Source organism: Drosophila hydei, unplaced genomic scaffold (genome assembly GCF_003285905.1).
Source record: "Drosophila hydei strain 15085-1641.00,03,60 unplaced genomic scaffold, DhydRS2 tig00008114-arrow-pilon, whole genome shotgun sequence".
Classification (NCBI taxonomy): Eukaryota; Metazoa; Arthropoda; class Insecta; order Diptera; family Drosophilidae; genus Drosophila; species Drosophila hydei.
In genome coordinates, this window is record NW_022045827.1 from 10,081,400 (window position 1) to 10,107,441 (window position 26,042).

Consider the following 26,042-nt stretch of genomic DNA (forward strand, 5'->3'; position numbering starts at 1 on the left):
CATACAAATAGCAAGCGTAGAGCTGCGCAAATCTGCTGAGTGAACAACTAAACAAATTAAAAACTAATTAAATTTTATTTTCAAATACCCTAGGTGACTGAGCAGAGTTTAAAGTAGGGTATTAGAAGATGAACTTCTGATTTCGTTAGAATATATAGATAAATTTAATGAGATATATGATGATGTATTTTGCTCAAAAGTTATTGCGAGTCTTCAGATCTTTCAAAATTTGTATTTATTCATAAATAAATATTTTGTGCCCATCAAAGTAATTCCCAGGATATAGTGATACAAGTTTACGTGTTTTCCCATCCTCAAAGCACTTTAATAAATTATTTATATATATATTTAATATTAAGACCATCTTGTCCTTTTCCTTATTTCCTCTTAAGTTTGATAATAAGAAAAAGTCGAAGGTGACCAAATCTGCGAACTACGGTGACTGAGGCATCATTAGTGTCTTGGTGTTGGGTAATAAATTTTTTTTATTTAATTGCGGTTTGGCTAATAAATAATCAACGCAACGCCAATACAAATTTTTAACCTTCGCAATGCTTTGCGAACAAACCTTCTCTATGATTGAAGGTTTTGTTTCTTTCTTTGAAACTAAGTATATTTTACTTGGAATCATTTTTAATATACTATATCACTTCAACTAAACACTTCTATAATTTTCTACATATTTTAAATTCCAATATATATAAAATATATATATATTTGGAAAATAATAATAATAAAATTTATAAATTATAAATTTAATGATTCAATATAAGAAGACTTTATTCTAAATATTTCTCTCTCCCCCTCTCTCTGCTCGGTTTCTTATAAATTCTTATTGAACATCGAAGAACAATATTTATATGAACAAAATTAAATTTTCGATAGCGGATATTTTATTATTTATTCTTTAAAATTTGTAAAGTTTCAGTATACCTTTGCTATGTTTAGAAATTAAGATTAAAAATTATTTCAAGCAACTCTTGCCCCTTGTAGAAGTAGTAGTAAAACTCAATCTTACCAACATGATATGCCCTACCTGACACAATGCTACAGGGTATCACCCGAACACTTATTCATTTATCGCTTGTTAAGACGTTGTTATAGCCAAAAGCGAAACCCACAAAATGCCCCGTTTAATTTGAAAGCATAATTTGGCTTTCATCCATTTGAGCATCCCAGAAACCGCAAAATGTGGAAACTGATTAAGGCCACGGCGTTGGCAGAAGAGCCAGAATGGGAAATGTAGAGTGGAAAGTGGAAAAACGAAAAATTATGAGCATTATTGTCTCATCAGGCAACAAAATGAAGAGAAAATGCTCGGCTGTTGTGATGCAGCGATGCTGTGGGCTGAGCTCTTATCAGAGCGAAAACAATCAAAAAGGTTTCGCCTCAATTGTTGTGTCATAAAATCAACATTGAAGCCAGCGCGATGGGCATAAACGCTATAAACGTGGCCAAGAGCTACACTCAGCTGGTCTTTGATCGATGGCATTCGATGCGAAACAATAAAATGCACAATTAATCAAAAGCATTTGCCAATTGTGATTGATGGCCATTTGGTACTTAGCTCCACGAACCCTTTATCCGCCCACAGATTCCGCTTGCCAGATTCAGATTCAGATAGCCAAACGGACGCAGTCGCGATAGTTGGCTGCCATTACCATTAGCACGTTGAGCGCGTAGCTGGCATATATTTATACAGTGTACACATATATTGTACATATTGGGGCCATTCCCATTGAATTGCAGATTTATGCCACCCATAACGCCATCGACGTGGAAAACGGCCCGGAACGCGGATCGATTCTCGCCCGTCTGCCCGCAGAATGTGCCCATACCGCCCAATGGACCGGAGGCCTTGTTGGAGCTGCCACGCGCTCGTCTCGCCCAGCTGCGACGGCTGCTGCCCTTGCTCAAGAACCAATCGGAAGACTGCTTATACCTTAATATCTATGTGCCCTACGAAATGCAGCGAACCAGACGTAAGTTATTCAAAAAAAGAACCTCATCAAATCATCAAATCATAAACTCATTAGATATGCTAAATCCTTCCGGTTAATCGGTTTTGCGCCATAGTTTTATGCTGTCAATATTTTTTATACACTTGATTTCAATTATGTTAAATGAAGCAATTGATTAGAATTATATATAAAATAAATAAAATCAAGCATAAATATTAAATAACTTTTTTCAATGTCTGCTTGAGACTGTAATTGACTATGGAAAAAGTGCGAAACTTCAAAGATAAAATGTGGAAAATTACAAAAGTGATTCAATTGACAGCTTAATTGGCAACGAAAGGGATTCGCCCCTGGCCAAACGAGGAAAATGAAATTAAATGAATTTATTTTTTACAAACTTTCGCATCGAACAAACAGTTAAGCGCGCGCAGTTGATTACCAATGGCTACGTAACTTTCAATTCCGTAGTGCATTGCAGTTGATTTAAGGAATTACTGCAAGCGCTGCAGAATTGGCAGCTCCGCTGACCACACACAGCATATGGAAGCATTCCGAAAATGAAGCTAATTGGGCTTAATGAATGAGCGTGCGGTATATACAGCATACAGAGCACCACACATCGCTGCTATCAGTAGCTATATCATTAGCATTATAATTATAAATTATTTATTTATTTATTTTGGCATTGGTATTGGCATTGGCATTGGCATTGGCATTGGCATTGGCATTGGCATTGGCATTGGCATTGGCATTGGCATTGGCATTGGCATTGGCATTGGCATTAAGATTATCATTATCATTATCATTATCATTATCATTATCATTATCATTATCATTATCATTATCATTATCATTATCATTATCATTATCATTATCATTATCATTATCATTATCATTATCATTATCATTATCATTATCATTATCATTATCATTATCATTATCATATCAATTATCATTATCATTATCATTATCATTATCATTATCATTATCATTATCATTATCATTATCATTATCATTATCAATTATCATTATCATTATCATTATCATTATCATTATCATATCATTATCATTATCATATCATTATCATTATCATTACATTATCATTATCATTATCATTATCATTATCATTATCATTATCATTATCATTATCATTATCATTATCATTATCATATCATTATCATTATCATTATCAGTATCATTATCATTATCATTATCATTATCATTAGCATTATCATTATCATTATCATTATCATTATCATTATCATTATCATTATCATTATCATTATCATTATCATTATCATTATCATATCATTATCATACATTATCATTATCATTATCATTATCATTATCATTATCATTATCATTGATCAATATCATTATCATTATCATTATCATTATCATTATCATATCAGTATCATTATCATTATCATTATCATTATCATTATCATTATCATATCATTATCATTATCATTACATTATCATTATCATTATCATTATCATTATCATTATCATTATCATTATCATTATCATTACATTATCATTATCATTATCATTATCATTATCATTATCATTATCATTATCATTATCATTATCATTATCATTATCATTATCATTATCATTATCATTATCATTATCATTAGCATTATCATTATCATTATCATTATCATTATCATTATCATTATCATTATCATTATCATTATCATTATCATTATCATTATAATTATCATTATCATTATCATTATCATTATCATTATCATTATCATTATCATGATCATTATCATTATCATTATCATTATCATTATCATTATCATTATCATTATCATTATCATTATCATTATCATTATCATTATCATTATCATTATCATTATCATTATCATTATCATTATCATTATCATTATCATTATCATTATCATTATCATTATCATTATCATTATCATTATCATTATCATTATCATTATCATTATCATTATCATTATCATTATCATTATCATACATTATCATTATCATTATCATTATCATTATCATTATCATTATCATTATCATTATCATTCATATCATTATCATTATCATTATCATTATCATTATCATTATCATTATCATTATCATTATCATTATCATTATCATTATCAGTATCATTATCATTATCATTATCATTATCATTATCATTATCATTATCTTATCATTAGCATTATCATTATCATTATCATTATCATTATCATTATCATTATCATTATCATTATCATTATCATTATCATTATCATTATCATTATCATTATCATTATCATTATCATTATCATTATCATTATCATTATCATTATCATTATCATTATCATTATCATTATCATTATCATTATCACATCGTATTACTAATACCATTAATATTCATTATATTTTGTTTTATTTTTAGCAGATAATGAGTCTGCTAATGATACTGCGAGTACCAGTTCCAGCTCCACTTCAAACTCCAGATCCAGCTCCAGTTCTGGTACCAATTCATTGCTCTCTACTGTGCTGTTCATACACGGCGAGTCCTACGACTGGAACTCCGGCAATCCCTACGATGGCTCCGAACTGGCCGCCCATGGCAACGTCATCGTCGTAACAATCAATTTTCGGCTCGGCATCTTTGGCTTTCTCAAGACGGGCGGTAAGGAGAGCGCTCAGGGCAACTTCGGTCTGATGGATCTGGTCGCCGGCCTGCACTGGCTCAAGGAGAACCTGCCCGCCTTCGGTGGCAATCCACAGAGCATCACCCTCCTGGGCTACGGCACCGGAGCCGTGCTGGCCAACATATTGGCCGTGTCGCCCGTGGCCAGTGGTGCGTCAGATGCAAATTGAATATGCTAAAGAACATTTTTATATATCGAGTCGTTTGCTATAGATCTCATACAGCGCGCAGTGCTCATCAGCGGCACCGCCCTCTCGCCCTGGGCCATACAGAAGAATCCGCTGTTCGTGAAGCGGCGCGTGGCCGAGCAAACTGGCTGCCATGGCGATATGCTCTACGACGATCTTGCGCCCTGTTTGCGCACCAAAAGCGTCGCCGAACTACTCTCGGTTAAGATCGATCATCCGCGGTGAGTCAGGACATGCAATTGATTGTCCTTTGAGCATCTCCATCTGATGGAGCATTTCTCTCTCCTGCAGTTGCACTTAAATTTAAGCAAACCTTTTCAATTTCTTGCTTGCAGCTTCCTTGTTGGCTTCGCTCCCTTTGTGGATGGCACTGTCATCACGTCCAAAACTGATGCCATGTCCAGCACAGCCCTGCCCCTGGGCTCAGCCATAGTTAGGTGAGTCAAGAGCACACAAGAGTCAACTTGAGCTTATTTTGCTCCTCTGGTCATCAAGCAGCACTTCAGGAATTGAATATGCCAACTTTCCCAAGCGGGATCTCATCTTCTGTTTGACATCTGTGGAGTCGTATTTGGATTTGAGCGCTCAGGATCTGGAGTTCGGTTTCAATGAGACGCGTCGAGATCGCATTTTGCGAACATTTGTGCGCAACAATTTCCATTACCATCTGAATGAGATATTTGCGGTGCTCAAGGTGAGACGTGGCTAAGCGCCAAGAACGCAGGTGTTCAATTACAGTTTCTCCCTCTTTGCAACTGCAGAACGAGTACACGGACTGGGAGAAGGCCATCAGGAATCCGTTGAGCGCTCGGGATGCCACGCTGCAATTTCTGAGCGATGGCCATACGGCGTCGCCCCTCATCAAGCTCGGCTATATGCACAGTTTGCGTGGGGGTCGCACCTACTTTGTGCACTTCAAGCATCGCACTGTTGAGGATGAATATCCACAGGTGGGTAAACGTATAGTGCGCATAAATGACCCCTTAACCTTGACCTGACCCGATGACCTCCACAGCGAACTGGCTCGGTGCGCGGCGAAGATGTGCCCTTCTGGCTGGGCTTGCCGGTCTCTCCGCTCTTCCCACACAACTACACCACGCAGGAGCAACAAATTGGGCGACTGATGCTGCGCTATCTGGCCAACTTTGCCAAAACAGGGTGAGTGCAGGTAACGGAGATATGGAATTATCCATGAATTCTCACCTTTTGCACCTTTTAGCAATCCGAATCAATCCACTTCTGGCCAAGCTCTGCCAACCGCCAGCCAGAGCCGAGCCACAATGCATCCGCAGCGCAAACGCTCAGCGCCGAGGTATCAAGATGCACTGGCCACAGGTGAGGCACTCAACCTGGCCGTCATCTACAATCAGCGGCGCAGCAATGCGATGCATGAGAAGCGCTCCTTCATACGACGACGCATGCGCAGCAACGATGCCAATGCAGCCCAGCAGAGTCTCGGCACTGAGCTGGAAACGGGCAACTATGATGGCGATGAGTTGCCCTTCTGGGATGCCTACGATGTGGTCAATCAGCTGTACATTGAGCTAGGTAAGTCCACACTGATGTAGCGTACCGCATCCCCTGCTAAGTCTCGGCCCTCTCAGGCAATAAGGCCAACATTCAGAGTCATTATCGTGGCCACAAGCTGTCCATGTGGCTCAATCTCATACCCCAGCTACATCGGCACTTTAACATCAACGATCAGTCGATGCGGCATCATCAGTTCCAGGACGATCTCAACAATCGAGATCTATATGAGGGTAAGCAATTGATTAGGCCAGCTAGCTGAAGCCAAGACTAAAGCCGTCACCTTTCCTCTGCCCAGGTGTGGTGCGTCCGCAGCTGCAAACGAAGCCAGCGGAAGATGATAATATCATAATTGTGCAAGCCACGCGCACCACAACTGCCCCGCCGCCAGCGACCTCGAAGCATGAGGTTGCGAACGCAACAAACGCATTAGGCGCCACAGGTGCAACTGCCACAACAGGTAATATAATGGGTGCGAGCTTAGAATTCTCACTCTGAAACAATTCTTTCAGAATGCGGCATCGATGGCGCCATGTCTGTGTCGGAGCTGACCACCACCACGCAAGCACCGAAAGACAATCGCACGCACACACAGGTGGAGACGCATAAGGATTTGGCCACCGCATCGACGGGCATCATTGGCAATCTGGAGCTGCTGCGCCGCCTGAGCGGCAAGCAGTTCCAGAGCTATACGACAGCATTGATAGCCACAGTGGCCGTTGGTTGCTTCCTGCTCATACTCAATGTCCTGATCTTTGCGGGCATCTATCATCAGCGAGAGAAACGGGCACGCGATGCCAAAACGAAGGAGGAGCTGCAGGATAGCGACACGAGCAAGAACTCGAGCATACTGAAGCTGAATGCTGCAGCAGGCGCTGGCGATGGCAGCGATGCCTACACGTTGAGCGGCGGCGTTGTGGACACCAAGGGCGGCATGGGCATGGTCTTTGGCGAGTACAGCTGCTACGACGAGAAGACCAAGCAAATGAAGGAGGACAAGTTGCTCGTGGAGCTGCCACCGCAGCCGCACACAGCACAGACGACACTGCTGATGGATAGCTGGGAGGCATGCTCCACCAGCACGCTGGATCTGCTCAAGACACGACCAGCGGTACACGGAGCGGCACCCAGCAGCTCGCACATCGAGATGGTCAGCTACAGTGCGTTGCCGCTGGCAGCGGTCATAGAGACCAATGCGGTGGCCTCTGCGCCGGGCAGCAAACGCGGCTCCTTCCTGGACACCAGCGGTCAGCTGCAGTTCGACTATGCCGTGCAGTCATCCGATCAAATGTCCTTCAAGGCCATCGAGGAGGCAGTCAAGGCAGCTGCTGGCGCCGGCAGCGGCGATTCAGATATCATGCGAGACGATGATATACCAGAGCCGCCGCCGCCACCACGCTCCTTTCTAGCAGCCCAACAGCAGCAGCAGCAACAACAGCAGCAGCAACAGCAGCAGCAGCAAATGGGAATCCTGCGTCAGGCGGGCACTGCAGGTGGAGCCAGCAACTCGAGCAGCGGCAAGAAACGTGTACATATTCAGGAAATCTCGGTCTAAACATGACACTGGCTCTGTCTCCGTCTCTCTCGCTGTCTCTCAACTTAGCTTATGGAATTTCAATTCTAAAGAAAAGTGCTCAAAGTGCTTGAACTTATTTTACCCCTATAGACCCAGCCCAACTTGAACTATACTTTCCATATATCCTTCGCATACTTTGCCGTAGTTGTATCTGATAAATCTGTTAAGTATATGTGTACGTACTTATTGTCTGTTTGTACATTATGTAAATGTTCCTAAACTAAATCGGAATATGTAGCGCCAGGTAAACTATTTATATATATATATGATATATATTCTATTATCGTATCGAGTTTGTTTTCCATCATAAATATATATGTGTGTGTATAGTTTACGTTTATTTCGACTAACTGATTAAGAACTAATATTTTTATTACCACATATTTGCTTGTTATGTATTTGATAATTAGCCAAATCAAAAATAAAATAATAAAACAAAATTATGTACAAGTAAAACAAGCTTTTAAAATATTACAACAATATACTATATATATATATATATATATATATATATATATATATATATATATATATATATATATAAATATATATATATATATATATATATATATATATATATATATATATATATATATATATAATACACATAATGTATTTGCGAGTAAATGTATTGTAAAATATTGAATCTATTTGTATGAAATACACATGTAATAAAATTATACTTATGTATACTCTGCATTTTTATGATATTGAAAAGAAAACAAAAAACAAATCTAATTTCTTATTCCTTACTCAATTTGGGCTTTAATTAGTTGAGAATCATAGGCACACAGTGTTCACTTTACTAATTTATTGCTAATTGATCCATTACTTAACTTTTTTTGGTACTTTTGGCCGAAAGTTTTTTTATTTTTAGAGCAGGAAACTGTAGTTGAAGAGTCTGCCAGCAATAGGTTTATGGCAACCGAAGCGTCATATCCACTGCATGCTATTTTTGATGTCGTATACTGCCTCTCAGATGGGTATGATCCAGCAAGGAGAGATATAAACTACATAGTCCAGATAATTCTTTTGCATTACAACTTTACATCACAGACAAGCTATTGGCTTTGCAAGGTATTTACATAAGTGGCTGATTCTAGAATGCCAACGATGTCTATAGTTAACCAGGCTATTGGCTTGCAGGGAGACCATTGTGAAATCGACGCCGTTTGCAGGCAGAAGGTAAATGAACGCTGCCGATAATTAACTGGGCATGCAGACGTCTTGACATATTAACCCACTCATGCCAAAGGTGATCTGAGCACAGCATCCTTGTTCTCCATTTAAGTTGCTTTGCCTATTCGTGTTGCAGTAGTCTGGAGCCCAGTAGCAAGTTACCAAGCAGCATGGTCAACAATGAGACGGTCTTGCATATTTCCATTTGGTATTCATTGTATATGGCGGTGAAACGATTGCGGCTATACATTTTGGGATTCAAGGCGTGCGGTTCATTCGGTTGCCATAGAGCTGCTGATTTTGAAACGAGTTTGAAACGAGACTTTGTTTTTCATTCAAATCGTAGCAAGGCCAACTAATATCTTAAATATGTAGTTTGTACCAATAACAGATTAAGTTTAAGGCATTTGTATTCTATATATCTATGGGCTCTGATTTTATTTTTTTCAACTTTTCTACAACTGTATCAGGCGGTAAGGTCTGCTTACGCTTTGACGATTTTTTCTTTTTCGCCTTCTCCTCAGCTTCTATGCCTGTCTCCTCTTTGATTAGCTCTACCAGAGCATCCAGCTCCACTGTTGTTTCTGTATGCTCCACCTCTCCATTTTCGTCGAATTTTTTTATTTTGCTCTGTGAGAGGCAGTTGGGTTCAAATTTATGTCGACATGAATATATTGTATTGGGTCTTACCAGTTGTACGGCTTCATCGGTCAATAGTTCGCCCTCGATGTATGGCATGGCGCTGCCTATGTTAAAGTCCTTTATCCGAAACTTAATCTCCTGATCCATGACGATTTCCTTTCTGTTTTGTTTCTTATTCGTAAATCGTATGGTTGTATTAAACACTCTGTAGATGATAACGCTGATTTGATGCTTCGAAATGTGTCGAACAACGCCATGGAGCACCGCACCAGCGACTGGCCTGAACACGTAAAAATCGGCATTAATAAGCAAGTGCAGCGTGGGATCATCGGTGCGTAACGCTGCCGTTTGACCCAAAACCTTAATGTTCTTGATCCCAAGTACTATTCCATTCACATTGCTATCGTATATGCCAACTTTGGTGCGGATGAGCAGCTCGTGCAACGCATGCTTAAAGTTGGCCATGCCGTATGGACCCATGGCCAGGTGTAGGTCTGTTTGAACGCAGCGCACGCATGATTCCGGGTTGGCCGCATACTGTTCTAGCTCCTTCGTGGTAAATTTTATATATTTCTGAAGTATTTTGGCCATTCTGTTTATCAATACCTTGGAGAACTTGCAACCACATGAGTTTCTGCTGTTGCTCAATGATACATTTGGCACTGTGTCAACCCTAGTGTACCAACTATCGAACGAAATGTATTTTAAGTGTAGTTCATCTCTATACAATCTTCTTATCGATAGCTGTATATATCGAAGCATCGTCTATTTTAGGGGTTGTTATGTTCAAAAACAGGATATGATCGAGAACGTGGTAGAACAATGCAAACGCTGTACGTATGTATTTTACATGAATAAACTGGATTTTCACAGTTGGAACTTTCTTATAGGTTGTAGAACAATGAATACAATAAATATTGGTATATGCAATTTTAATGGATAGCATTCGTTTTATTCGCGAATGGAATGTTTTCTTAAATATTTTCGCTTTCAATATAACATAATAAATAGTTTAATACGAAAACAATACATACTATTTTACAGTTATAACTCGATATATACATAAATATTGTTTTTTGTTTTTTTTTTTTTAAATTAAAAAAAAATTAAAATTAAAGGCAATACCTTAATACGCGCCTTTTTTATTCAAGAAAATTCACTGAGTTGAGAAATATAGATATATATATAGCATTCATCCGGTATTTTCTTTTGCTGATAGAATAGGAACAGGCCTCAAACGATATCGAGGCATGAGATTTGCAAATTGATATTAGCAACAACTTACAACTACGATTACATGCTTAAAATTAACAAGAATGTGAGCTTAGTTCACGTTGAAGTGCGGAAGAGTTTAGTGCCGGCGTTTTGTAGTAAATTGATTTCAATAGTCAAACATTTGTAATGACATTCTTATTTCGATCGGCCAGATTATGAAATTTACCATGCGATCCAAACGGTGTACGCATGCGCCTCGTAAAGGAGCGCAGACAACGTTGACCGTCCAATTGTTCCGGTGTGTTTGCAGCAGCCAGAACAGAAACTACAAAAATAATACAATAAATAATGAAAATTTTAGATTCATAAATATATAATAAATTGCTTTACTCACCTCTCTGTTCGAGCAGCTTAATTTGTTTCTTTGCCTCCCTCAATTTGTTCATCAGTATCTCGTTTTTGCGCTTCTCCACGGTCAGCTCCAGACCAAGCTGCAATTTGCTCTTAGAATCCACAGCACTCAAAATTCTATTGACAAAACGAGACCAAGTTTAGAGTACACTTTAAGATAAATATATATATAGATATACTTACGGATGACTGTATATGGACATGGAACTGGGCCTCTCATTTGGCTCGGGATGCATCATTTGCGCGATCAGCTCATTAAAATCCTTGCTTAATGCTGGTATAGCAGGCACTTCGCCATTGCGCAACTTGTGCCACTCGGGTCCATTCTTTGGCAACGGTCCACCGCCCGCTACCTCGAAGAGCGTTATGCCCAGCGAAAAGATGTCCGCCTTGAACAAATTGCTATAGTCCTCCTGCAGTATTTCCTTGGGCAAATAACGGCAATCGCCCTCCTCGACGTAAGGTTCTTTGACGGACGTCACATGCCCCAAGTCACCAATTTTGTATGTTACGAGATTCTCAGAGCTACGCAGCTCCTCGTACACGCTATCCATGCCATCATCATCTTTGCTGACGTGCTGCTGCGCCTTAAGCGCTGTGGGATTCATGGTGGAGAAGATATTCTCCGGTTTGATGTCCATGTGCACCAAATCATTGGAATGTATATAACGAAGGCCCTCAATCACATGCATTAGCAATATTTTCAGCTCAGATTCGCCCAGGCAATGATCTTGGATTCGCGCATGCAGGCTGCCGCCATCACAAAACTCATTTTGTATCAGCATATGATCGTCCTCCGCCCAGGCTGAATAGTAGCGTACCACATTGTCATGCTTACCCAGCACCGCATGTGCCCAGACCTCGTTCAAGGCCCGCTTTCTGAAAACATGAAAAGCAGGAAATTAATAGATCTGCTAATGTTGAGATTTTAAGTAACTTACTCGAATGAGCTGCCCGCAACGGGCTTTTTGCTTTTCTTAATGGCATAGATACATCCATCCAACCGATTCACACACTGAAAGACGACTCCAAACTCGCCCACACCAATTACGCTGACCTGCATGAACTCGCGCTTGAAGCGACTGATATTTGTGTCATGCAGAGCCAAACGTTTGGGTGCCTGTTGGTGTATCTCTCGCATGCTATCAAGGCCGCTGGCATCCTGCACGCTATCCTCCTCGCCGGCTTCACTGAGCAGAAATTTTTGCATGGCGTTCACTTTGAGATTCTCGCGTCCGAACTGAGTGCGACAGCGTTTCTTGTTGTGTGCTAACAGACCTGTAATAAAGTAATAAAGTCGATATTCTATATGATCTTCATATATTATGAATTAATTTGTCACTTACTGTCCGGTGTGAAGGGATTGACATTGGCTGTGTCCTGTGGCTGCATCGTTCTGTGGTTGTGCAACGGCAGCGAGCGTGGACGCTCTGTTAATTTGAAGACATCCTCACGTTTGACCAAATTTTGCGCGGCTGCAGCGGCTGATAGATGATTGCAGTTAGTTGTTGACTTTTGCAATATGGTCTTTGGCGTTGCTGGTGTATTGAAAAGACGAAGTGCGCGCACTTTTTGGCATGGTGGCGACATGTCTACGTCGCGCGCTACGTCATTTGGCTTCTTTTTGTGTTGCGGACTCTCCTGTCGATCCTTGTCAAAATCATCATCGGCGAAGCGCAATTTGCGTGGATTAAATAAAACCGGCGATGGGGAACGCGAACGCATCTCAATGCTAGAATCGAGTTGCTCAAGCGATGTGTCTTCCGCACTGACGATGCTCGTTTCGTGCTTGGACAAGCGAAAGGCCATTGCCATTGCAATTGCAATTAATATATTACGTTAGCCACACACTTCACCAAATTGCTGAACTGAATTTTTTGTTGATCGCGCTTTTAGTTTGATCAAGTAAAAAAAAATAAACAAAACAAAAACACAAAACAGTATTAAGTGTAGGAATGCGAAGCGCAATTGATCTTATATCGATATGTGCGTCCATCGATAACAATTTCTGCCTGTGTGAATTCTTCGGCTTACGCTACTGAATATCGATATTGCTATATTGGTATCAACAAGCACAGAGTTCCTTTGAACGATTTGTGGCTGCATTGAGATTATCGAACTATTGTGTTATCGATCGTAATGCAAAATTTTAAATTCGGAAAATCGTTCGCCGAAAAAAATATATTAAATTAAATTCTTCTTGCAACTAGCTTCCTTTGCAGATATGCATATGAGTAACTGAATTTGATCCTAATCGGATTAATACGTTACTAGTTATTTGTATTTAAGAAATTTGGGAAATAATTTGAATTTCAAAAGTTAAAGCATTGCTTTCTAATGAAAAAAAAAACACAGCACAAACAATTAGGTATGGAATGTTGAGTTTAAAGCAAAAGGTGATCCCTTTCCAAGTCGTTATCATTACAATGACGGCCAGACTTTAAATTTCCAATTACTATGCCATAGCCTTATTCTCCAGACCAAGCTTCGAGTAACTGTTCGTATTTGGTGGCCAATTCTTGGACAAAGAATCTGTTTATAAACTTAGGAGGCATTAGTAGTTGAATAGTGTCCCAGTATCTGTGAACTGGACGCAAGTATGATGAGAGTAATATTAAGTCTATTTAAGGTGTGTCAGTATTTCCCAAATTCCACTTTCTTTTTGAATTTCCTGCCTTATAATATTAAATAAAACAAAGCCAATTTTTTGGCATTTGATTTATTGATTGAATATTAATGTATTGTAGGTTCTATACGCATCTGTTACATACAAAATGCGCATTTCAAAAAATTCATACATTATTATTATAATACTTAACTATGACGTAATGTATGAGAAATCTGAATTTGTTTGCAATAATTTTGCTTAATTTTAATGAATATTTAAAAACACCTTACAAACTTGAAGTGAAAATATCATTCGGGGTTTTCTGTCTGTCTGGCATTCAATATTAAAAGGATTCGTTCAATGTGATAAGTTTACATCATAAAATTGACATGAGGATAGAATTTCAATTGTCCGAAATGAAAATTATTTTCATATATTCCTACAAAGATTCAAGCTGCCACTTTAATTTAATTACGTTTTTTTCTTCGGATACAAAAACATTCTTAGCCTGATATATGTTTCTATATATGTATGTATGTATGCATGTATGTACGTATGTATGTACGTTTGTTTCTTTGTATGTATTTGTGAAAAGCAAACGATTTTCAATAATAATGTGGTGAATGACTAGATCGACTATACTAAAAACTGATTCGATCTGTAACTTTTCTGTTTAATGAGCGTTGAAACGGGCACAAAATAATTTGTTCTACCTGGCATTCTCAGTTGAGATGGAGAAAATAGAGCGAAGAGAGTATATGCATAATGCCTGTGTATATTAATCTATAGATTATATTCTAAGCTAAGAATGTGGGCAACTAAAATGATTGACTGCCTGACGAACATATAGGTAAATGTAAAGTTTTGGATGTTTACTTTTTTTGTTTTTTTTTCTTTTTTTTTTGTGTTTGGATTGAAGGAATGAAAGGAGCAGCAGGTTGAGCCCTATTGTAAATGGCCAAAATCAGGTTCCTGGCAACGTTAATCCCTGGACATGGAACGCGATACTGAGGAATCGCCACGACGCCTCGACGGGGAACCGCGACGCGGCGGTGATGGCGATCGCGAGCCCCGATCTCTGTCATCATCATCATCATCGTATCGCCGCTTCACTGGCGGCGGCGAGTCCACCACTCCGCTACCATTTCGATCCTGGTCACTATAACGTGATACCGAACCGTTCTCATCCCGGCCATTCTCACGGGAGCGACCAGAGCGTCGGCCCACCGAACCGGCTGAACGGCTGCGCGAACGAGTGGCAGATTTCGAGCGAGTGCGGCGGCGTCTCGATGTGCTGCGCGATCTGCTCAATGAGTTGCTTCTGCAATGAAAACCAAACAGATGAGAATTTTTAGTAAATGTTTTCCATAAATTTATGCTTCGGGAATCTATCTAAAAATAAATCACTCTATTGACAGAATGAATCGTACATATATATATATATTCCAGATCAGAATTTTAAGCTAAGTTTATCTAGTCATTTCCGGTCAGTGTTAAGTCCCATAGACGCCCTACGCTAATCCATATCAACTAAAGATTAACAAGATTTACATATAGATATTATACAGTTTATTATCATCTTTTAACAAGCACAAATTAGAGACATTGTAGATCGCATGTGTACGTCCGCTTAGCCATGTTTCTTGCCACTCTTTTTGTGATGCTTGTGACCATGTTTCTTTTCGCCCTTCTTGCCGTGCTCCTCCTTCTCGTCATAGCTGTCGCCGTATTTGTGCTCCTTTTTGTATTTCTTGTGATCCTCGTCGTGATGGCCCTTCTTGTAGTGTCCCTCCTTCTTTTTGTGGCCCTTCTTCTTGCCGCTGTCGTGCTTCTCGCCCTTCTTCTGCTCGCCGTGATCCTCCTCGTGATGCTTGTGCTCCTTGCCGTATTTCTTGTGATGGCCGCCCTTGTGCTCGTCATCGTAGAACTTCTTCTCCTTGTAGTATTCGTCCTTGTTGAATTTCTTATGGTATTCCATCTCTTTGTGACCCTTCTTGTGCTTTTTCTTTTCATGATGCTTGCCGCCCTTCTTGTGCGCGCCGTGCTCATGCTTCTCGCCATACTCGTCCTTCTCGTCGTAGTGCTTCTTCTTCTTTTCGCCCTTGTCGCCATGGTGATGCTCATGATCCTCCTCTTCATGATGTTTCTTCTCCTCTTCATCCCATTCCTTGTGCTCCTTGTGGCCATGCTCGCCTTTGTGCTCCTCGTCGCCATATTTCTTCTTCTCATGCTTTTCGCCGCCTTCTTCCTCCTCGGAGGAAGCAGCCTCCTTCTTTTTGGCCGCTGCGAATGTCAGCAACAGGCCCAAGACCAACAACACCTTCAACTGGCCCCTCATTCTGTCTAACTGAGCACTAAGTCTCGACATATCTAGCGCTTTTATATCGAATACGCATTGGGCTCGGTCGGCCCCACCGCAAAATCCACAGACCCGAGTGATGCAAGATGTCTTTTGTAGACCCAACGACTGATGTAAATTTTCTGCTTGATCGCGCATTCAAACACCTTTTTTATGACTAAACGTAGTCTGTTGCTCGTAATCGAAGTACTCTGTAGCCTACAGTGGGCCACATTGCTGGCGATTCTTATATAAATAAAACTATAGCTTGAAATACAGAGAATGGATGGGTGGTTAGTTGAGCATGCCCCTCTGCCATTAACATAGGCAGACAGATAGATGGTTAGATAGTTTAATCTAAGCTATATTAGCTCAGACAAGTCATTATGTCAATTATGAAACATATAATAGCACTAAGGAAGCTTAACTACTGTCATTGTATAGAGATAGATATAGACGCGCTTAATATATGATCGACCCTAGAAAACAAATTTAAATTTACCATTTACAATGCTCTACATAAATTGAGATTTGTATATATGAAACTGAAATGTTTATTATAAATAACAATCGCTTTAAAACGATTAGATTAAGTTTCACAACGAATCAGCTTAGAGCAAAGAAAGTCGATTTTCATTTCATTTAGAGTGCATATTACATTTTTTATTTCTAATGTAGGTACACAACAAATAAAAGTGTATTCTTGGCTGTAAAACTATAGGGTAATTGCTAATAACTATATACCTAAGCACTATTTTAAAGCCCCAAAGGTGTTGCTTCTTATTCCTGATGTTTGGATTTCTTCTTCTTTTTTGCAGGCGTTGCTTCATCAGCTTCTGCTGAAGGTTCCGCGGCTGTTTCAGGTGCCTCTTCATCCTTTTGCTTCTTCTTCTTCTTCTTTTTCTTTTCAGTTTTACTTTCTGTTTCATCAGCAGCAGTTGCTGGCTCCTCCTCCGCCTGCTGCTCCTGCTTAACGGGCGTTTCAACTTCTGAATGTTTGCGTTTCTTAACATGCAATGTGTTATCCGCCTCCGGTTGATAGGTAAACACCTCGCTAAAATGAAAAACGGGCAAAGTGAGCAAAAAATGTGAACACATCTTTTATGAGATGCTCAACGATCTTTGAACAAGTTGAAAACTTAATCAGACAGCCAAGGTTTTTCGTCACTGTGGAATTCAGCAAATTGCGAAACCTTTTGTAATCATCATACAAAGTTTTTACTTGACCAAACATATGAGCAATGGTTGGAATATACTAACCTCTTGGCCTGATATTTCTCGAACTTGGCCTTTGCCTTGCCCGTGCCGGACAGTTTTCGTAGATTGCCTTCCTCGAGCAGACGCAATCGCGATTCCAGCTTTACTTTATGTGTGGCACCGAGCTCAAAGGTGGCCTCCTCGCCGAACGCATCGACTCGTGTAGCCAGTGACGCCTTCGCTGCGAGAGATCGCGACATTTTACCCTTGTTTTTTTGACTCGCCTGGCCCACCAACTGTGCGTGATAGATGAGACCGTATTTCGGCGTGTCCTTCTTTGTCTTGAGGGCACGGAAAAGGGCCTTCTCAGCTCCCAATATCTGGACAGTGGATGAGGGATGCTTGGCTAGATTGATGAGGGAGCCAGCATGTGCAATGAGACGAGCGCCAACAGTATCGCCAACGAGTACCGTCAAATTGGGTGCCATTGCCATCATACGCGCCTTCAGGTAATCATAGAGATGCGTGCGATAATCATTAATGGAAATGATCTCGTCACATAGGCACTGAATATTAAGCACATCCTCCTCGCTGATCTCAGTGCCCATTGAAATTTCGGCCGCTTCCTTGACCTGTTGTTCCACATCTTCGGGCAATATGTCAGACAAGTCGGATGTAGCCATATTATCCCTGGTGCCCACTAGTTTGATCGTCTTGACAAAAGCAATGTTGTCTGTTATCAGCTTGCCCAGTTCGGGGAAGTGCCAGCCATACCATTCACGGGCACGCATCATATAATTGTTAAGTTCTTTATCTAAGTCATCTAAAAGACACTGCGCCTGCACAATCATTGTATCGATTTTGTCCGGCGAGAACTTCAGCTTGTAGCGGGAGAGCGAATGTGCCAAACCCAAAGCCATAGCTGTCATTTCTCGTTTGGGCAGGCCACCCAAGAGACTGTCTGCCTGCTGGCGTATGCAGCGCATCAGTTCTTGCACACCCGTATTATAGACACATTGTACCGCTAGCTTATCTTTGATAGCTGTGCCCAGTTTAGCATCCGCCACCAGGAGGGATGCCTGTACATCGTCGACGAGCAGCTTTTTAAGTGTCTTCTTCAACGGCTTTGATACTTTACCCTCTACAGCAGCAGTGGCGGCTGCAAGAGCTTCTGTAGTATCATTGAATTTTTCAAAATGCTTCAATTTCAGCAATTTGTTGGCCCTTTCAGGTGTCTCAAATTCCAAGTATAAATTATCGACCTGCTCGAGTTTTTTTTCGTCCAGCAGTTTAAAAATTGCGTAGCCCGCCGGCGTTTCATATAACACAAACATTATGCACGTTCAATGCATTAATTTAAGTTAAAAATATTTTTTGTCGCGCAGCAAACACGAACTTAACCTTCTTTAGTCTAACGCCGCGTGTAAAAGAAAAATCCAAAATGAGGCGTGCAAACACGTGCGTGTGCGGGAACCAGTGTTGCTCTTTCTTAAAATATATACGATAGTTAGCCCACGCAACTATCGATAAATTTCTGTTATCATAAGAATATCGCGTTTTGTCAAGAGTGACAAGGTAACTTAAGAGTTTTCACTTAAAAAAATGTATTTATGTGCTTCCACTTTACTTTACGCACTGCGAAACCAGTTAAGAATAAGCATACTTCACTTATATAATAATATCGAAAGCATATTGCCGAAATTTGGTGAAATTAACATTTTGCGCGCCTTTTCAATATCAAGATGTGTACACACTTCTTTTTAAATCACCACTGCGAAATTCACCATGCTCAAAACAATTTTAAATTTGATATGCAGTGTTCATGCATTTACATATGTATGTGTGTATACGTATGCACACAATACAAAATTATGAATGAAATTGTCCACTAACCTGCGTCGTTGTCTAGCCTTCCGCTCGCGGCAATGGCGCGCAAAATGACCACGCATGCCGCACTCGTAGCACTTATCGTCGCTGCGACCACCACCGCCTCCTCGGTCACGTCCTCCTCCAAAACCACCACCGCCGCCTCCACCTCCTCCTCCACCGCCACCGCCACCACCACCTGCCCCGGACCGAGCGTATTTCCCTGTGGACAGCTCTACGCGAGCTCTGCGGCCACATAATGTACGTCCATCCAAGCCACGCACTGCATCAGCTGCATCTCGGGCACTTTCAAACTCAACGAATGCGAAACCTGGCGGATTTCGTGCAATCCAGACGCTTCGCAAACTACCATAGGCACCAAATACATACTCCAAATCATTCTTTCGTGCGTTATTGCCCAAATCGCCAACATACACTTTCCGGTCGCTAGGATGCCGCGACATTTTCTAGCTTGGGTTTGTTGGTGGGCGCTGTGAAAATCGCAAGCAGCGCAGCGCAGAAAAAATCGATTCGAGTGCAAAACTTTCGCGTTTGTTGCCCTTGTCAAAAGCACATTCGGTTAATCGAAATCTTGATTGCTTATCATTACTTTATGTAAATATTTGTGGCTTTCTGTTATTTAGGCACTATATTTATTTCGGCACAAAACTTTTTGCCGACTCGCAAAATGGTTGGTTGAGTGAACCAAACAGAGCTGTTCACGAAATGATGCACTAGTTCAAAAGTTCTTTCTGTCAAGAGCAAAAAAAAAAAATGTAAACAATAATTGAACTAGACCACAATAAGTGTGACCATACTTAACTTAAATATTTGTTGTAGTGTGGTGAGTTTCTACACTATCGATACTTTGAAGCCGGTCAATGTTTAGTTTCATCTTGGCGATATTTTTTAAAGTTATTATTTGCTTAAATGTACATTTCCTAACAAACAATCTACTCTCCCATTGACAATAATAGCTGTTATAGATAATTTAAGTCTAAAGCTTCTTGGTAAGTTATAGATTAACCTCTATCATAATAACACAATTCAGGGCTACAATCGCAACTTGAAACCAGCAACAAAAATAGTTTCAATTGCATTTACAACGTTTCTATGCTTGAAATTGATAACAGCCAAAGTTCTGTTTTAAGAAACATTGTATTAAATCTAAAAAGGAATATGCAGTTGCACCCCTGAAGACCATATTGATAAATATATAATACAACCGTGAGCAACCGATTACAAGAGTCTCGCGGTGAATTGTGAATGGCTACCACCATTAAACGTGGCGGTGGCGAGTTTTCTATCATAAGTTAGGTTATATATCGTATGCATCAAATCATACAATTATTTATAAGCTAGTTTTTTAAGGAAAAAACACTTAAATTTAGTGAATTTGCAGTGCGAAATCTTTAAAAAACCACAGACGAACACTTGGCACAAACGGTAAGCATAAACAACAACACAAATATAAATTTTACATAACGAATTTGGTGCTTTATAAAACGAAAAACGAAGACTGCGTTCCTTTCCAAAATTAAATGTGCGACAGCAGCAGCTGCCTGGTGTACAAAACAGATTTCATGTGTGTAATTATGACGCCGCAAACACTATAGGTTCACTTTGTGTTTTTTCATTCGAAAATGTATTTTTATATTTGTGTGTGGTAAATGAAACAAATTTAGTTTTCATTTTCCTATTATAGTGGAAAATTTCATATTTTTATACATACAAAAAATGCTATGTATAACAGCACACCAACATATACATACACACAAGACACATCGGCCATTCGCATACACACACATTAATACAAAACTCACACATGGACACGTGTGAGCTTGTAAGCGTAATTGCGTATGTATGTATAAAGATTGCGGTGCAAAATACAAAAATCATGCGAAATTTTAAAATTGCGTAGTAAGAAAACGCAATAATTTATCCGAACTTTGGAAATGTTTAATATTGTGTAGATTGTGCGCGATATTCGACGGTCAATTTAATGTTTCTAATTGACAATATATATTAAATGGAAGGAAAAAGAAAAAAGTTCATGTGGCATGGTTTCTTCCCAATTCATTTGGACAGATTTATGTCTGCAAAATCAGTTCTTCAGATTTCTTTGTTGAAGCATTTTTGTCGTCACCGACAAGTCTTCCATTTTGTTTTTTTTTTTTATTTTTACTGCCGCCGCGCCGCTACTGTCGCTGCTGCTATTCGTGGTGAATTTCTCGCACTTCATGCAATTCATTGCGTTTGTTTTGAGTTCTTGTAATTAAACGTCATTACGTGTAGATTCTAAAATGTTTTAATGTGTGTACTCTGAAAGTAGTGTTTTGTTGTGCGTTCTAGTGTATGTGTATTTGTTCATATGTACATTTTGAGGGCATTGCTTTTTGCATCTTTCTTTTCATTTTATATTCGCTTTCACATCGCACATGGCGTTGCCACATGGTTTTTAAAATATTTCTCTTTATACCAAACGTACGCATGTAGCTACAGTCTCGCAAACACGGCACAAATAATTTTCGCATACTTTGTTGACTTGTAAAAATAATATCGTGAGTGTATTCTTCATTGCAGTGCATAGATATATATGTTCTTTTTTTCCTGTCGCACAAAAATTAAGTGGCAATATAGAACAAATGGCGCGCAAATGTGGTGAACCGGCACTTTGCTTTATGCTTGCCCTTCTGTCCGTCAATCAGTTTTCACCATTTTTACCTTGAGAAAAAAGTTCGTTGTTCTCACAACTATTCGATAGGCACTTGTGGTGTGTGTGAATGTAGGTGTGAGAGTGTAAAATGAATGACGCTGTGTCTGTGGCTGGGACATCGCAACGACAACTACGTTAGCGCATGTTGTTACACAGCAAAAAGAAAACGTTAAAAAATTAAGAGAAAAACTGAGCAGTGTGTAAAAGACAAAACGGCAATCAACGACCAGCGCGCTTCAAAACCACATGAGAGCAAGCGGAGCGTTGCAAACGCCGAACAACTCGTGAACGTGTACAAAAAGCAGTTAGACGGCAAGAGAAGACAACATACATGTATATATTTATTCATACTTATATATGTGTATGGAAGTATGTATTGGTACCGGCCGGTTGCTTTCCGCTGCTGCTTACCTGCCTTTCATAATTATTTGTGCCTATTTTGGCTGCTTTCTGTACATACATATGCTACTTATGTGTATATGATTCCATTTCTGTGTGCGTGTCTCTCTGTATGTGTATGCCTGTGTGCTTCTATTTTATTGCTGCTGTCATCCGTTCTCTCGCCCAATGTGGCCAGAGTTAGTTAAGATTTAAGTTTAACTGTTGGTATTTCTTTAACTGATCTGATTTGCATTTTTTTCTTTACGCATAAAAACGACTTCCGCAAATACCGACGCATGGACATCATCATTGATAATAATTAGAAAGTTACGTGTAAACGTCGTGGCTTTTGTTTTATTATTTTGAATAATAATAAAAAATAAACTTTGGCAACTAAAACCAATCCCAAAACACATAAGCAACAACAACAACAGCAATTAGTGTAAAATTCAAAGTGTAAACAAGAAGCAACAATAAGCGACAAAACACAAACGGATATCCGACAACAATTTCAAGTCCACAAGTGCAACATAAACAGCAGCAAAATTACGTCAATTATTGAAAATCTACCCGGCGCAATAGCTCACAATCACCAAAACAACATCATGGAAGAAGACGAGAGGGGCAAACTTTTTGTTGGTGGCCTGTCCTGGGAGACAACGCAGGAGAATCTCTCTCGTTACTTTTGTCGCTTCGGCGACATTATCGATTGTGTTGTAATGAAGAATAATGAGAGTGGCAGATCCCGTGGTTTCGGCTTTGTTACCTTCGCCGATCCCGGGAACGTTAACCATGTTCTCCAAAGTGGGCCGCATACGCTAGATGGACGCACCATTGATCCGAAGCCGTGCAATCCTCGTACGCTGCAGAAGCCGAAAAAGGGCGGCGGATACAAGGTATTCCTCGGCGGCTTGCCATCGAATGTTACGGAGACCGATCTGCGCACCTTCTTTGGTCGCTATGGCAAGGTCACCGAGGTGGTCATCATGTACGATCAGGAAAAGAAGAAATCACGTGGATTTGGCTTCTTATCTTTCGAGGAGGAGGCCTCCGTGGAGCATGTTACCAACGAGCGTTACATCAATCTGAATGGCAAGCAGGTGCGTATTTATAATGTTTATGCGTTTAATTAAAAGTGCAAATTTTCTTATAGGCCATTATAAATATGAGAGTAGCAAAAAAGTCGGTTTTTTAAATATTATGTAGTTTAGTTTACCTATGTTTTAGGTGGGGAAGGATTTGCTATGGGGGATTTTCCGTGATATATATATGAACAAAGAAAGAAATGTAGATTACAGTATTTGAAAAGATATATGTTAAATATTTCGACTTGAGAAGGTAACATGTTATTATAATTGTTTCAACTGATTTTAAATACGATTTTAAGTTCAGCTTAGAGAAAGTTAAAATGTATTTAAATAAAGTAATAAAAATAATTATATACAAATTTTGCTGGTGGTGGACTAGGTTAAATTATAATCTGAAAAATAATATATCATATGTAAATAATGTAATAAACATTTTGTTCGCAATGTTTTGACATATAAGAACATTTGAGTTGTATGACAATTGTACGATAACTGCAATACAACACAAAAACAGACGAACAACTGTTTTATTGACTCATTCTGATAAAGAAATGCATATAAGTTCGCATTTAGGTTAAGTGACAAAATGTCAAATTAAACACCGATAATTTGTATGAGGACATAGTTATACATTGTGTAGTAGATAATATAAGACTAAAACTCAAGTTTTGTTATAGATCTTTGGCTTAATATGATTTTGTGTTTGTTTTGCAGGTGGAAATTAAGAAAGCAGAGCCGCGCGATGGTTCCGGTGGACAGAACTCGAACAACAGCGCTGTGGGTGGTGCCTATGGCAAACTAGGCAACGAGTGTAGCCACTGGGGACCACATCATGCGCCAATCAACATGATGCAAGGCCAGAATGGTCAGATGGGTGGCCCACCATTGAATATTCCAATTGGTGCGCCCAACATGATGCCCGGTTATCAAGGCTGGGGCACTTCGCCGCAGCAGCAGGGCTATGGCTATGGCAATAGCGGTCCGGGCTCGTATCAGGGTTGGGGAGCACCACCCGGCCCCCAGGGACCACCACCACAATGGTCGAACTATGCTGGACCCCAGCAAACCCAGGGTTACGGCGGCTATGACATGTACAACTCGACTTCGACCGGAGCACCGTCAGGACCATCGGGAGGCGGCAACTGGAATAGCTGGAACATGCCACCCAACTCGGCTGGGCCAACAGGCGCACCAGGTGCTGGCGCCAGCGCCGGCACGGACATGTACTCGCGTGCCCAGACATGGGGAGCGGGCGGACCATCGACCACTGGGCCCGTGGGTGGCATGCCACGCACTGGACCCGGCAACTCGGCCTCCAAATCTGGATCCGAGTACGATTATGGCGGTTACGGCTCTGGCTCAGGCTACGATTACGATTATAGCAATTATGTTAAGCAGGAGGGCGCCTCCAACTACGGCGCCGGTCCGCGAGCAGCGTACGGAAACGACAGCTCCACACAGCCGCCGTACGCCGCATCGCAGGCTGTCTAAAGAGCCAGCGCCCGCGTGTTGTCTCGTGTCATCCTGCGGCCCCCAAGAGGTGAATGATGAAGAAGACAAAAAGATGGTGGTAATTGTAAGCTAAAGCGTCGTCTGTTCGTTTCATATTTTTAAAAGATATTTTTTATTTGAGATCAGTTGTTGAAATTAATTAATGTAACTCTTGTGTACACAACAAATAATTTAAAAACATAATTTAACACACACAAACACACACACAAACAACACAAAATCAGCTTGAAAGCCGAATCCCTAGAAACAAGGCAGGTACATAGATTTATATATAACATGTGTATATAAATATATATATATATATAAATACATATATACATATATATGTATATATATAAATATATGTGAATATATACATAAATATATATATGTATAAGTATATATATATATATATGTATAAGTATATATATATATATATATATATGTGTATATATATATATATATGTGTATATATATATATATATATATATATATAGCGTTGAGTATGTAAAAATTCATAGGCAACAAAAATATAACAAGCAAACAAAACAGCACTCAATTCCGCGCAACAAAAACATTTTTCATGCGTTCCCCCGCCCCTTCTTAGCAGACGTATATATATGCTGTGTCCTGTCCCTCCCTTTTTAACAATAACAATCCAACTAAAATCACAAATACATGCATATTGAAAACAAAAACGAAATTAATAATAATAATAATAATAATGATAATAGAATTGTGAAGATATTAAAGTATAAAGTTTAGCCAATTAGAGACACAAGAGAAAAGTGTACGGAATACCAACAAAAGAAAATTAACATTAAAGGAAAGAAAAGGAATTATAAGAAATTATACTTAAAAACAAAAACAAAACATCCCCTAACTACTAAAATTAGTAAATACAAATTCGAAATTGTACATTTAAATTGACTAGTTGGCAACAAAAAAAAAAAAAACAAAAAAAAGCGAAGTAAATGAAAAAGTAAAGAG

The 26,042-nt window shown here is 39.7% G+C and overlaps 6 protein-coding genes and 1 non-coding gene across 9 annotated transcripts in view; 2 read left to right on the forward strand and 5 right to left on the reverse strand.

The window, feature by feature from the left end:
• LOC111605032 overlaps window positions 1-8,159 on the forward strand; it is a 34,449-nt gene extending 26,290 nt beyond the window's left edge. For 2 of the 3 annotated variants that reach the window (XM_023323364.2, XM_023323365.2), the window contains 11 exons: window positions 1,750-1,982; window positions 4,369-4,779; window positions 4,843-5,038; window positions 5,153-5,254; window positions 5,316-5,511; window positions 5,579-5,767; window positions 5,833-5,975; window positions 6,037-6,365; window positions 6,422-6,577; window positions 6,643-6,804; window positions 6,857-8,159. In XM_023323364.2, coding sequence (XP_023179132.2) covers window positions 1,750-1,982; window positions 4,369-4,779; window positions 4,843-5,038; window positions 5,153-5,254; window positions 5,316-5,511; window positions 5,579-5,767; window positions 5,833-5,975; window positions 6,037-6,365; window positions 6,422-6,577; window positions 6,643-6,804; window positions 6,857-7,899 — 3,160 coding nt within the window. In that variant the 3' untranslated portion in view covers window positions 7,900-8,159. The remainder of the gene's footprint in view (window positions 1-1,749; window positions 1,983-4,368; window positions 4,780-4,842; window positions 5,039-5,152; window positions 5,255-5,315; window positions 5,512-5,578; window positions 5,768-5,832; window positions 5,976-6,036; window positions 6,366-6,421; window positions 6,578-6,642; window positions 6,805-6,856) is intronic. The other variant, XM_023323366.2, reaches the window with a different exon arrangement.
• Window positions 8,160-9,511: 1,352 nt separating this feature from the next.
• LOC111605022 (DNA-directed RNA polymerase I subunit RPA43) lies at window positions 9,512-10,430 on the reverse strand. The gene is made up of 2 exons (XM_023323353.2): window positions 9,790-10,430; window positions 9,512-9,729 (listed from the first exon to the last, which is right to left on the reverse strand). The coding sequence occupies exons 1-2, from the start codon at window positions 10,330-10,332 to the stop codon at window positions 9,514-9,516; spliced, it is 759 nt and encodes a 252-aa protein (XP_023179121.1). The 5' UTR covers window positions 10,333-10,430; the 3' UTR covers window positions 9,512-9,513.
• A 432-nt stretch (window positions 10,431-10,862) lies between these two features.
• Window positions 10,863-13,689, reverse strand: LOC111605015 (wee1-like protein kinase). Its single transcript, XM_023323344.2, has 5 exons — window positions 12,714-13,689; window positions 12,309-12,645; window positions 11,551-12,246; window positions 11,351-11,484; window positions 10,863-11,281 (listed from the first exon to the last, which is right to left on the reverse strand). The coding sequence occupies exons 1-5, from the start codon at window positions 13,180-13,182 to the stop codon at window positions 11,130-11,132; spliced, it is 1,788 nt and encodes a 595-aa protein (XP_023179112.2). The 5' UTR covers window positions 13,183-13,689; the 3' UTR covers window positions 10,863-11,129.
• Window positions 13,690-14,870: 1,181 nt separating this feature from the next.
• Window positions 14,871-20,133, reverse strand: LOC111605054 (probable splicing factor, arginine/serine-rich 6). The gene is made up of 2 exons (XM_023323391.2): window positions 19,404-20,133; window positions 14,871-15,296 (listed from the first exon to the last, which is right to left on the reverse strand). The coding sequence occupies exons 1-2, from the start codon at window positions 19,838-19,840 to the stop codon at window positions 14,957-14,959; spliced, it is 777 nt and encodes a 258-aa protein (XP_023179159.2). The 5' UTR covers window positions 19,841-20,133; the 3' UTR covers window positions 14,871-14,956.
• Window positions 16,966-18,958, reverse strand: LOC111605052 (nucleolar protein 58). Its single transcript, XM_023323389.2, has 2 exons — window positions 17,574-18,958; window positions 16,966-17,367 (listed from the first exon to the last, which is right to left on the reverse strand). Exons 1-2 carry the CDS (start codon window positions 18,842-18,844, stop codon window positions 17,094-17,096), a joined length of 1,545 nt encoding a protein of 514 aa, XP_023179157.1. The 5' UTR covers window positions 18,845-18,958; the 3' UTR covers window positions 16,966-17,093.
• Window positions 17,453-17,527, reverse strand: LOC111605055. The gene has a single exon (XR_002751784.1). It is a non-coding gene; the product is annotated as a small nucleolar RNA SNORD53/SNORD92 (small nucleolar RNA).
• A 531-nt stretch (window positions 20,134-20,664) lies between the features above and the next one.
• Window positions 20,665-25,113, forward strand: LOC111605053 (heterogeneous nuclear ribonucleoprotein 27C). The gene is made up of 3 exons (XM_023323390.2): window positions 20,665-20,822; window positions 22,797-23,573; window positions 24,276-25,113. Exons 2-3 carry the CDS (start codon window positions 23,079-23,081, stop codon window positions 25,050-25,052), a joined length of 1,272 nt encoding a protein of 423 aa, XP_023179158.1. The 5' UTR covers window positions 20,665-20,822; window positions 22,797-23,078; the 3' UTR covers window positions 25,053-25,113.
• The last annotated feature ends 929 nt before the right edge of the window (window positions 25,114-26,042 follow it).

Coding starts and splice junctions, on each gene's coding strand:
- LOC111605022 (XM_023323353.2), bottom strand. CDS start 10,332: ATGGCCAAAATACTTCAGAAATATATAAAATTTACCACGAAGGAGCTA. Junction 9,730..9,789: donor CCGATGAAGCCGTACAACTG/GTAAGACCCAAT, acceptor TGCCTCTCACAG/AGCAAAATAAAAAAATTCGA.
- LOC111605015 (XM_023323344.2), bottom strand. CDS start 13,182: ATGGCAATGGCCTTTCGCTTGTCCAAGCACGAAACGAGCATCGTCAGT. Junction 12,247..12,308: donor GTTGCGGGCAGCTCATTCGA/GTAAGTTACTTA, acceptor TCATGTTTTCAG/AAAGCGGGCCTTGAACGAGG. Junction 11,282..11,350: donor TAAGCTGCTCGAACAGAGAG/GTGAGTAAAGCA, acceptor TTATTTTTGTAG/TTTCTGTTCTGGCTGCTGCA.
- LOC111605052 (XM_023323389.2), bottom strand. CDS start 18,844: ATGTTTGTGTTATATGAAACGCCGGCGGGCTACGCAATTTTTAAACTG. Junction 17,368..17,573: donor GAGAAATATCAGGCCAAGAG/GTTAGTATATTC, acceptor TTTTCATTTTAG/CGAGGTGTTTACCTATCAAC.
- LOC111605054 (XM_023323391.2), bottom strand. CDS start 19,840: ATGTCGCGGCATCCTAGCGACCGGAAAGTGTATGTTGGCGATTTGGGC. Junction 15,297..19,403: donor AAGGCTAGACAACGACGCAG/GTTAGTGGACAA, acceptor TTTTCATTGCAG/AAGCAACTCATTGAGCAGAT.
- LOC111605053 (XM_023323390.2), top strand. CDS start 23,079: ATGGAAGAAGACGAGAGGGGCAAACTTTTTGTTGGTGGCCTGTCCTGG. Junction 23,574..24,275: donor TCAATCTGAATGGCAAGCAG/GTGCGTATTTAT, acceptor TTTGTTTTGCAG/GTGGAAATTAAGAAAGCAGA.